The 11,949-nt window shown below is 40.4% G+C and overlaps 1 protein-coding gene across 1 annotated transcript in view; it reads left to right on the forward strand.

The window, feature by feature from the left end:
• Positions 1-387: 387 nt before the first annotated feature.
• cavin1a (caveolae associated protein 1a) overlaps positions 388-11,949 on the forward strand; it is a 15,295-nt gene continuing 3,733 nt past the window's right edge. The window contains exon 1 of the mRNA XM_005726077.2: positions 388-1,351. Coding sequence (XP_005726134.1) covers positions 851-1,351 — 501 coding nt within the window. The 5' untranslated portion in view covers positions 388-850. The remainder of the gene's footprint in view (positions 1,352-11,949) is intronic.

The raw sequence follows: 11,949 nt of genomic DNA on the forward strand, positions 1-11,949 counted from the left end.
CTCAGTGTGATCAGTGCTTGTTGGGGATATCTAAGTCTGCCCTAAGGACAAAAGGAGACCGCTTATGGGACTGTGGCTTGCAATATATGGAACTTACTGGGAGTGAAGTAGTCTAAGTTAATAATGAGAGTGTGCAGGCTTGTTTACATTTAGTTTTATCTGTTTATACCATTTAAATAGTTGTATCTTAAGTTTTTCCTAAATTGCATTTTTGTTTTTGAAGCACTTCTGTTCTTGAAAAAATTCTATATAAGCTTTACTTACTTACTCTGTTCAGTGTAGCTGTGATTTAAAACTCTTTCAACTGTGTCACATTTCCCCGTGTTGACCAAATGTTTCTTTTTTTGTGATATCACACCTAGTGGCACTCACCTTTCCTTTTTCCCTGAGAGCACTGTTATGTCACTGCAAGAGGTGGAGTCTGGAAGTTCTGCCTTGTACTTGGGGACAGAATAGGGTGGAGCCGCAGCAGCAGGGGGAGCTATGGGTGGAGGCTGGGTGTGAGAAGGGAAATCTGTGACTGGGTGCTTTCACAGGGAGCAGAGGCATTTGACTCAGGGTACACATGCTTGAGCTGTGAGAGGCCCTACTCCCCTTGGCTGGCTGGCATCCCGGAGCAGAGGCAGAGAGAGACAGAGAAAGTTGAATGCGAAAGACTGAGGGTGAAGAGAATTTTAACTGTAAAGCAAACTACAAAGAGGGAAACAAGTGGTAAAGAAAGTTGTCTAAGCGGTAGGAAAGAGAATAAGGGACTAAGTTGAGTTCAGCGTGGCTCCTCTAGATTATTTTTCACCAGGGTATTTTTATCTGTAGTGAGCGTGCAAGCAGTTTGTATTTGGAATTGAGAGCAATGGCTGATACAGGTGTCAAGAAGGAGCATGGAGCCCTTGCAGAAGTGACTTACGATGATGAAGAGGTCGCTCTGGTGGGTGCCGCCACAGAGCCGGCAGTAGATGACGATGATCCAGCTGAGGCGACCGATCCGGTGCTGGCAACTGGCTCGGGGGGGAAGAGTGAAGCGCAGATGAATGGGGTCATGATTCTGTCTCTGCTCGACAAGATTATCGGGGTGGTAGACCAGATCCAGCAGACCCAGAATGGGCTGGAGGCCCGGCAAGAAGGCATGGAGAAGTCAGTGTCAACCATCCAAGGGGAGCTGTCTAAGTTGTCCAAGAATCACATCGACACCGCCAACACTGTCAACAAAATGCTGGAGAAGGTACGCAAGGTCAGCGTCAACGTCAAGACAGTACGCAGCAACCTCGAGAAGCAGGCGGGCCAGATCAAGAAGCTGGAGAGCAACGAGTCTGAGCTGCTCAAGAGACGCAACTTCAAAGTCCTCATCTATCAGGTGAAATGGCATCTATGTGTGTAGGTCATAAAGTAATGAAAATTAAATGATTAATCTATTAGATCTGGCTGTTATAAATATAAATATGTACTTGTTAGAGATGTGTTGCATTTCCCACATCACAAACAAAGGTTGGGAAGAAGTGTGAAATTCACTTGAAAGGCTCTCAGAACTACCTTTAGACCTCATCTCACCAGAGGGAGAGAGACTCACACTGCAGCATGAGTTGACCCTTGTTGGGAAAATGAAAAGCGGACTAACAGTTTTTTTGGGGGATGCAGGATGGCTCGCTCTGTGGTTTCCATGACATAAATGTCTGAATCACTTTTTCCTAAACCCTAAATCAGGCTGTGATGTTTACCAACTATTCATCAGCTTTGCTTTCCACTACTTAGAAGCCGTTGAGTAGTCAGAGGTGCATTTGTCCTTCCACAAGTGAAGGGAAAGCCAGTAGCTGCCATGGAAAATAAAAACAGGTAGTGACCTCTCACACTCCATGCGATTATCCAGTGAAACCATATAAAGATGAGTGGGTGTAAACAAAAATATAAGGCCCATGAAATATGGCATGAAGGGCTACTTGAGACAGAACCAACGCCCCACCCCTGAGTGCCCAGCAGACGCATAGTTGGCAGGCTGCTCCCATGTAAGATGAAGATGTCGTTTTTATTGTGAAGATTTCCCAGAAGAGCAGCACACTTAACATTCATGCATTCACGCTGTACAAGTTCACACTTGACCACATAAGTGGTTGAGTGTGAGCACTGGGCCAGGCTCAGTTTTATTTCACGTGGCAAGTGTCAGAAAATATGACATGTGACACTGACCAATTCTTTTTTAGCAAGGCATTTTCTTGTGCTCTTGTACTGGAATAAATCTCATGACAGCATAAGAAAATTGATTCAGCAGCAGTCACTTTATGCACACAACACCAGAGCATCTGCTTAAAAAACATTAGTAATAGTGAATCTGAGGGCTGCAAGCCTCGCGTGAGTAGAGCTTACTTCAGGCTCTATATTGGCAGGCACAACGTTTTCACATCAGCCTCCCGGGATGTCCACTGTGGGAGCAGGTTACACTACTGGCATCTTGCAGAAATCCAATCATAGATCCTAGACCTTTAAATTACACTGCAAAGCAGGTGCCTCCTGCTGTTTTTGACACTACATGTTGTACTTCAAGCCAGTGTGTAAATTTGGTTGTCTATGTTGCAGGTTCTTTATTTAAATATGTTTGTAAATGTGCAGTTTTCTTTTAAGAAGCTACTAAACTTTTCAAATCAGATTTAAGTAATTTATTTTTGTTTACTTATGATTGCAGACAGAGCATGAATCACCTCTTGCTATTTTCTCACCTGTGACGCACTTATCGCTGGCTGCACTTGATCGTTGTGATATTTTCAAAGCAGTTGTAGGAGCTGGTGATCCCATGTTGCAGTAGCTGTTTTGGGCTCACGCAGTCTATTTATTGCCAGTGAATGGTTGCACTGTGTCCAGTTTAATTGACTGACAGATATTGGCAGCAGTGCAAATTTAAAGCTGGCTTGCAGTCAAGTTTCACCACTTTCCACCATCTCTATGTGTGTTAATGTGTTAGAGTGGGAAAAGTTTAAGATTAGAACTAGGTTAAGGATGAGGTAAGGATTACTGTAAACTATGTAGAGGTTAAGTTAGGTATCTGTGGAATTAGTGTCAGGTAGTGTACCAGCGGGTGAGTGTGTGTAAGTGTTGGTGTGTGTGCGTCTGTGCCAATATCCTCGCTAATGTTGGCTTTCAACACTGTCAGTGAAGGCAGAACGTGAATGAGATAAATGAAACTTTTTCAATGTAGGATTTTGTACTTTACTTACTTGCATTAACTACAGGTTATTTTTCTTGTGTCTGTTTTTGCTGTTTGTTATGCGAATAGCCACATAGTCTAGGAGTTCTTGGCCCAAAAGGCTTTGACAGGGATGCTTTAAAATTAAACCTGCAAAGGCGATAGCTTTCAGGATACCCTGGTAACAGAAGGGCGTGACGGTGAAACCAGAGGGGTGGGGAAGCATTCAGCTCTTTACTTGATTAAAGAGCTCAGTGCTTCCTGCTTGGGTTGGCTGTCGTTAAGGAAGTAGAGCTGGTCATCTACTAATTAAAAGGTTGGTGGTTTGATCTCTGGCTGCTCAAGTCTGCATGCCCAAGTATCCTTGTGCATGATACCGAGCCCAAAGTTATAAAGGTACAATATTGCATATCACAAATATTTAATAATAAATATAATAATAAAGTATTTAGGCCTAAATATATTTCTGTTGATGAAGTTTCTTGTAACAACACACCTGAGCAGATAAATCACAAAAAGTCCTCATTAACTCCAGAATTGCTCCAATTAAAAAACAACCCTTTCTTTTTTTAGTTTACAATTTAAACTATATCCCATGGACAACTTATGCACAATTCTGAGGTTGTTTTAGATCCATGTCTGTGAGGGTCTTCCTTTTCTCTCAGCACAAGACACGCCTGGTTAATCTGTAGGCTTCAGATGACCAGTGTTTTCAATGAGCCTCTGTCTTTAACACCCTTTCTGACTGTTGCGTTCGGTATTGCTGCCATTTGTGGATCGCATGTCATATCAAGAGGAGCAACTGTGAGCCCAGGTTTATTTCCTCATCCCCATTAATCTCATGCAGCAGGCATTTGACTATTTTAGCGCTTCCAACCAAGGCACACTTCCTGTTTTTTGTTTGCTGATTGCAGTAGCTGTCAGAGGAAATAAACCCAGAGCCAAGAGATAATTTGATAAATCTAGACTGCAGCTTCTTAATTAAAGCTTTATGGTAGCTGTAATGTTAGAGCTGTAAATATTCTAAATTTTTTGGTGGATTTTTTGGTGGATTCCAGTAATGATGGAGTTGTACTTTTTGAAACACAAAAAGAAATTAGCCTTTCCCAAGCATGATTACTAACAAAGAGCTTTCTTAGCTTCCTGCTTTTTTCCCAGCTCTATGACAATTATAAAAGATTGGTCATAACCAAACAGAGCAGGCACAGCTATGTCAGTTTTATAGGCCTTTAGTTAGCTTAGTCAAGGGTGTGTAGTTTATTTTACCAAGGGACCACATAAGAACTTAAACTGAACTTAGTTCTACTAAGTTTGGGCCCCTTGGGAAATTGCCCACTCCTGGCTTAAACAGTTGCTTTTCAAAACCCTTAAAAGGTCCTACCACTGACTTAGCCCTACACTATGTCCCATATGGTCTGCCTAGGCAATACTAGAGGACTAGTATCAAAGACGGGGTCCTGCTGTGTCAACTTCAGTGGATTTAGTGTCATTTGAGGGAAAAGAATAATTAGCATATCTACATGCACAGCAAACCAATCATTATTAATGAGTGATCTGGCATCTATCAAGTAAATACAGTTTAATGTTAATGGAATGGACCGATCATGCATATGTGCATGGTCACTCCCAAAGATTGACCCAGGAAAACATGACATGTACTAGTAGGTATCCAACATTTTGCAAAGTTTTACTTTAAATGTGAAAAGTAACCATGAATTTTAAATTGCTGTAATTCAACCAATCAGATCTCTCTGTGTTTTGTAATGCTCATTATCTATGTAATTATGTGGATTAATCTAGTTTATGCAATATGATATGGGTATGTCAGTTAGAGTGTGAGACAGTACTGCTGTGTGTCTGGAATTAGGGTGTGTTTGGCTGCAGCTCAAGGACAGTGATATCCATGTGGTCAACTCTATCAGGGAGATGTAAGCTTCTCGGTTACAGGCTGCTTATTCCACACTAGCCCCACAGACCTTCCAGAGCTCAAATCGCAGCCAACAAGCCTCACCACCAGCATAAGCCTACTTTTCTCTTATAGCTTTTCACCGTGCCCAGACTGTTTAATAACCCAGTTCAATTTACTCCAAACATAGCGATTCAACCAAAGCTCTTTTGCTCTTTCAGCTCAATAAATCTTTGTTTCTAGGTAGAAAGTGGGTCTCAGGCTCATTAAATACAGGGGTGTTGTGAAGTACTTAGCAGACTCTTGCAGGCAATAGCAACAAACTCTACCAAAAAGCACTCAACCGGCAGCACAAAGTTAGTGTTGTGATTCATCCTGCTGGCATCTCTCTGCCCCTCCTGCCAGCATACTCACTTGTTCTCCTCCCTCCTCAGTTTCTCTCCCTTATCACTCCCCATCAACTCTGCATTAGCCCTTTTTACTCCCACTCAGAATTCTAATCCACATTTAAACGTCATTCACTCCTCTCAGCCTCTCTTCGGTTGGTCTTTCTGTACTCCTCTACCCTGAAAGATCCTGCCGACTCTACGTTTAAGTGTTACAACTTAGTTACAAAGATGAACTCTGTGTGGATACGGTATTCAAAATGCTCATGTTGGTAGTTTCCCTTTTGTGACTTCATGGAGTCAAAATGCTCTTGCTTTAAGCTTTTCTTTGCCAAATTTGGATGTACTCCTCTAATCGCTCTCTCTTTCCTTCTCTCACATATTTCGTTGACAACAGGGAACAACTGAGCTCAACCCAATGAGTAACAGTAGCCCTTTTTCATTCTGTTTGGAACTCCTTTTTATTTTTGAGCGTCCTAAGCCATTATCCTTTTGCGGCAAAAATACTGCTTTGTCATCTGTGTATCAGCTGCCGTCCTCTGCTATTGTTCGGGTTGTCTTTCTGTTTTCTTTGCTTTGGTTTATTTTGCAGGAAACAACATAAATATACAAGATTGTGTTGAAAAAGACAGTTATTTAGAACAGTTAAGACTGGCTAAGGACCAGAGGTTGGGTAGGATAATTGGATAAATGTTTGACAAACAAGCATACAGGACATTTCCTCTCTGATCTACTTTTTCAGATCAAGTGTACAGCACGGTGTAGTTTCACCAGAAGCTGAGGTTGAATTTGCTGAGAGTGTTACTCTATCCCTTCCTGTGCTTCTCACGCTAAAGTATACAGTTTATACAGCAGAAAGAGGACCCCTTGCTACTTCAACACGTGAAAACAGTGTACATGTGTATATATATTTTTGAATTAATATATTAAATATGGCTGATAATTTTGCCTGTGATTGCTTAAGTTAGCCACTGTATCAGCTCAGTCTTACACAGCACTTACAGAGAATATGTGATTGACAGGATGTAGTGCACTAGGGAGATTTTGACATAGTGCATAGAGATGTTGTTTAAAGGAAATGGGGCTAGTGTTGTGTTACGCATGAAAACCAAAAAACCCTCACCATTACCTGCGACATCAGTGTGCGTATGTATCAGCATTATCTTTATATCTAATGTTTTCGTGTGAGCTGTTTGCCTTGCTCTGCAAGAGATCATTCTGTGGTGCGTATTTTAAAATAACCATATTTCATGTGTCCTAAATTCAAGCCACAGCTGCCTTCCCATCTCACCAAACATCCCCATCCCACAGCAGCAGACATGATTTACCAGCTGGGGCACTGATCGGGCCACCCCTCAATTTTGTCATTTGTAGTTGTCATCCAGCTTCTTGACCAGCTAACAGACATGTGTCCTCATACCACATCACAACTTGGTGGAAGCTTCTGATACTCTCTGGGCTGTTTATTCCAAGATTTGTAGGCACTAGGCACACCCTTCATCTACAAGAGCACAGCCAAAAAAAAATAAAGTTGGCCAAATGATATGACTTGGTATATTTAAGGAAACTGGTATGTTGCCTGTTGCTATAAATACACCAGTAGCAATGCAACGAAATGCCATAGTGTCCCATTTCATTGAGTGGGTGTGAGTTTAACAATGTGGAGTACCATTTGATTGATAAATTGAATTACAAATGGCAAATGTGGATGTTTCTCTTTGTATTTCTTGTAATTGTGTATATGCTGTCAATTGTATATAAGATTTGTTCAATCGAAAGCTTTCCTGTTGAATATCATTCACACATCTTTACTGTAAGTGGACACTTCACGACTCCCTGCATATATAGGTGTCTCTTAAAGACATATAGATATGTTTACTATTAATATGACCAAATGTTATTCTTGTAATTTAACATGAGTGCATGTGAACGTAAGATCTGGACTGTGCAAGCCGACAGTCTAAAGTGCTACAGTCAGGTTTCCCAGTGGTATGTTTCGCTGCTGCTGTGACGGCTTGCTCTTCTTGTCACTGGCATGTGAATTATAGGCTGTCACTCAGCGTGTGCCAGGACACCGTGGGTTTTGTGTACCCTTGGCATTAGATTTTGCATGCACATGGATGTTTTGGATGATTAATCTATAAATAATGGAAACAGTACTTAAATTATGTTAACAGTGTAAGAGGCGAACTTTGAAGGTGAAATGTGCTTGTAAGCTCACATATAAGTACATAATTAAGACTAAGTGTACAATAACATTGATGAGTTACTGAATTGACGGCAATCCCATTTTTAATATGTCATCAGCATCATTAATTTGCTCTGAATTAATACTAGAGTCAGTTACTGATTTGGTTGAGTGTTGCGTTAACATGAGTAAAATGCACTTACTTGATTATAACATTACATAATATTATAAAGCAGTAATTGGCATTTTTTTTTTGCAGAAAAGAATAAGGTTACAATAATAACACTGTCCCTTAAAGAAGACATGTTCATAGTAGATTATGCAAATGCATGCATACACACACTGAACATTTTAAAATGTGAGATTTGATCATTTCTAAAACTACATCCTATTCTTACCTTGGATATAATACATTTGGATATAATACCATGTTATATAATACGTTTCCAGCACTCTGGCTTTTAGCTCGGACAGGGACGTAAATGGAAAAGTAAATTTTCCATCTTTGCATGAAACTAACCCAGCTGGGATTCCAGTGGTTTCACAGTAATGGATGTGGGAAGGCTGGGCTGGGGAAAAGGGCTTCCCCATTTATAAAATAACAAATTACTGCAAGAGAAAAAAAACAAGAAACTCCCTTCCTGTGGTATAAAATATAACATGGCATTGCCGTATTGACTGCGTGGTATAAAGAAGTCCTCTTTTTTGCAATGAATGTGACTACAGACAGCTGAAGTGGCTGTTTTTGCCCCATAACCCACAGGACACTTTAACAAGATGCCGTCAGGGCAATTTGTGTAAAACGAATAGGGGAGCTTCATGAAACATTGTATTCTTAGTCGCAAACCCCAAACTGCCTGAAGTAGAACGCAGCTAATCTAGTCATCTGTGCATTGCTTGAGCCTTATTTGGGAAAGCGTGGGAGGCCTCAATATTAATGACCAGAGTACATTAATGTCCTTATTTTAACCTCCACACACTCGTTGGGGATCAAAGCATCGTGATTCAGGCCATAGCAACGCTCTAACACACAAACCTTCTACTCTGCTTCTTGTCAATCTTTCATTTAGCCTTTTTCAGTTCTCGGGGGGGGGGGGGCATACGGGTCAATGAGATCACTCATTGTGAAAGCTAAGTGCACAGCTGCAAGGACTGCTAAGGATCAGACAGCTGCTCCTGTGACTCACTGGAGAGGCCTTTCATCACACTGCCTCAAAAGGATTGGTGTGTGTCTGTTTTTCACTTGAGTAGGTGGATCAGGGTTGTCTGTTTTATTGGCACGGGTTGATTATCTAACAATAGTCCGGATTGCTACGTACCAAAGGCAACATCAGTAATTAATGAACTGCGTTGGTTTTTTAAATCTGACATTTATCATAGGTGCAAGTAGGGAATTAAAAAAAACCAAATGTTTGCAGTTAATCAAAGCAGAACAAAGCCACAAACACCTTTAGATTATGATTACACATACCACAAACTGAAAGCTGCGCAACCACCTTCTAGACACGTGCTGAGCAGAGAACACAGTCACTGTGTTGTGCATGTGCAACACTTCTGACTTTTAATCATCTTGGCTTGACAAAATGATGCTAAAATCTTGTCAGCGACACAATAAGTATGCAAGAATGTTCAACACAGTGGGTTAGTAAGGGTCTTTTAGCAGATAGAGAGACAGCGACATGCCAGCAGCTTTAGTCAGAACGTCTGTTGTCTCAGTATAGTGCTAATTGAGGACACTGTTTCCTCTGTTGTCCTTGGTAACAGACTGTATGAGTCAGACTAGTAACATTAAGCCTCTGACAATTAAAAGGTGCTGCTGTAAACAGTTTTAATTAAATTATATTTCAGGCAGGTTTTTAACCTTGATTAGAAACATTGTTGTTGAATTTTTCATTAAAAACCAATTTCCTCAAAGCCAGAGGGTTTGATCTCCCACAGGTGTAATGATTCTCAGTGTTTTAATCTTTTCCTGCTTCACTTTTCTGTTTCCATAATTGATTTAGCTGTTTTCCACCTTTTTCTTTTTCTAGGATTCACGCCATTCGTTGAGTAGAGCGCACTTACTCCGTCACTTTTCCCCTGGAGCTTGTTAGCAAACGCACACAGAAATACAGTGCTCACTTTTCCACAGCGATTAAAGTGGAAGGAGTAAGGAAGGTAACACAGGGACGCAAATGGAATTACTATATTTGTCCTCAAGCTCTTAGGGGCGTGCACACAGGAAGAGACAAACAGCAATGCTGCAACTGTTAAGGAAATCACTCAAAGTCCTGTACAAAAACTTTGCTGCAGTGGAGTGTTTCGTGTTGAGTGATTCGCTTTTTATGTAAATCAGTGTTAATCTCTCAACTTGTAATCTCGCTCTTAAACCCAGACAGGGTTTATCACAGTTTCCATAGAGTGGGCTGTATCAGGTTTTCAGAATGTAAACAGTGAAACTTTCCCATGAGCCTAGAAAGGCTAATTGAAGATTTTATAAATGTGAAGTGCGACGCAGTACTCAGATTCATCATTATAATTTCTAACAGAGTTACTCTTAGAGCTCACGTAAGCTTGTGACAAATAGATTTGTATATAGTATGTGTTTAAGTCGTAGACTAGGTTTGAGGAATAGCCTTAAATACTGAAATGTTGATCTCTACACTCTAACATGTTGCAACTAGACTTATAGGCTATATCGCAAAAAAGAGGCATCCATATAAAGGGGTTTTTTCTTTGTTTGTCATATATTTATGTTTAGGAACTATCTTAAAACAGACAATCATGGATTGCAGTGTTGGCCAAAATGGAACTGGTCAAGATACACTTTCTAGTTTTAAAAAAAGCAGCTTTTACGGTAAATATTTAGGACAGAATGAGACAAAAATGAATAAAAGAGAATAGAAAATGCTGAAGGAGCAATGCTTTTTTTCTTCATCAGTTTTAAGTAAAACGTTTGTCATTTTTCTCACAAAAGTATTTCGGCCAATGATTTGATTTGCATTACATAGCTCTAGTGAGGTGCAGTATAACAAACAGGCTCTTTCACCATGTTATGTATGATTTCACCTGTTTCCTGCCAGGCACTGCTGTTTTCCATTGGCTCCACACTTTCTTTTCAAGCGCTCAGTATAGCTTCATGGGAAAAACTGCGAAAAACAGTGTCTCTGTTTCTGTCGGCTTACATTACTCATACTTGCTCTCAGTTACGCCATTTTCATGCCTTTTCTTTGTGGTATGTCAAAAGCACAAGACACTAATAATATAATGTATATATTTGCACATAAAAATTCTGCAGGAAAATCTGAGAAGGGGAGGAGGAGCTGGTGTATACTTTCTATGGTCACCTAAATAAATTAAATGAATTTAATTAAATGAACACATTTAATTCTGTGTGTGGCTATCTTGAAGTGTGCATATAGAAGTTGTCTTATATATGAGGTCACATTTTACAACAGAAAATGGGAATCTGTTGCAGTATTAAGTGTTTATGCGTTCAAAAATATATTTAATTATCATCTCATTACTCAGCCCTACTGTGCTCACTGAGCTAACCTGCAAAACATTTGCAGTATATATTTTAGTTTAAGAGGAATATGCAATCAGCAACTGCCGAACATGTGCCAATATATTGTTGTAGACATGTCAGCTGTTTGTCCAGCTAAACTTCACCTCACTACCCACCAGAGACAGCATGAGGGGGTGGTTGCTATGGTGATAGAGCGTTGTGTTTATCCGTTGCTGTGTGGGAGGGGAAGGGAGGGAGCTTCTTAGTGGTGCAGTAGTCAGCAGCCAGAGAACAGTACATGGAATCCAGAGAGCGGGAAAGGCCAGCCTAAAATAAACCCACACAGAGTGGGTCGAGCAGGTTTATACTATATACAGTGCTGAATATGGTTGCAATGTCCATTTTATGATAGGATCGCGTGGCAGTATTTGAATGGTGCAGAGATATGTGCTACTGATGTGATCTGACAGCTGTTTGTCTTTTACAAGTTAGGAATAAGAGCTGATAATACAGGTCACGTAATATTTAGTGTTATACTAGTGATATTACAGTTGTTATATTACAGTAGGAAACTATTAATTATCAAAAAACTATAACTTTCAAACCTTAAGCCAACTTAGAGCAGGGATTCTTAAAATTTTGATGACCATGTGACAAGTAAAGGAACCAAAACACAATTTAGGGCCACACAAGAAAAAAAGCCCCTGTGTTTGTAATGTGTTGTTTCAGAATGGCGGTTTATGCTGGTAGCTAATGCTGAGGCAGTGTACTTCAGCTTTTAAAGTCTTACTGACCCCTCAATGTACTTTAGAT

This window comes from Pundamilia nyererei, unplaced genomic scaffold, assembly GCF_000239375.1.
Source record: "Pundamilia nyererei isolate P.nyererei 1_Seehausen unplaced genomic scaffold, PunNye1.0 scaffold00018, whole genome shotgun sequence".
In the NCBI taxonomy this organism is placed as follows: Eukaryota; Metazoa; Chordata; class Actinopteri; order Cichliformes; family Cichlidae; genus Pundamilia; species Pundamilia nyererei.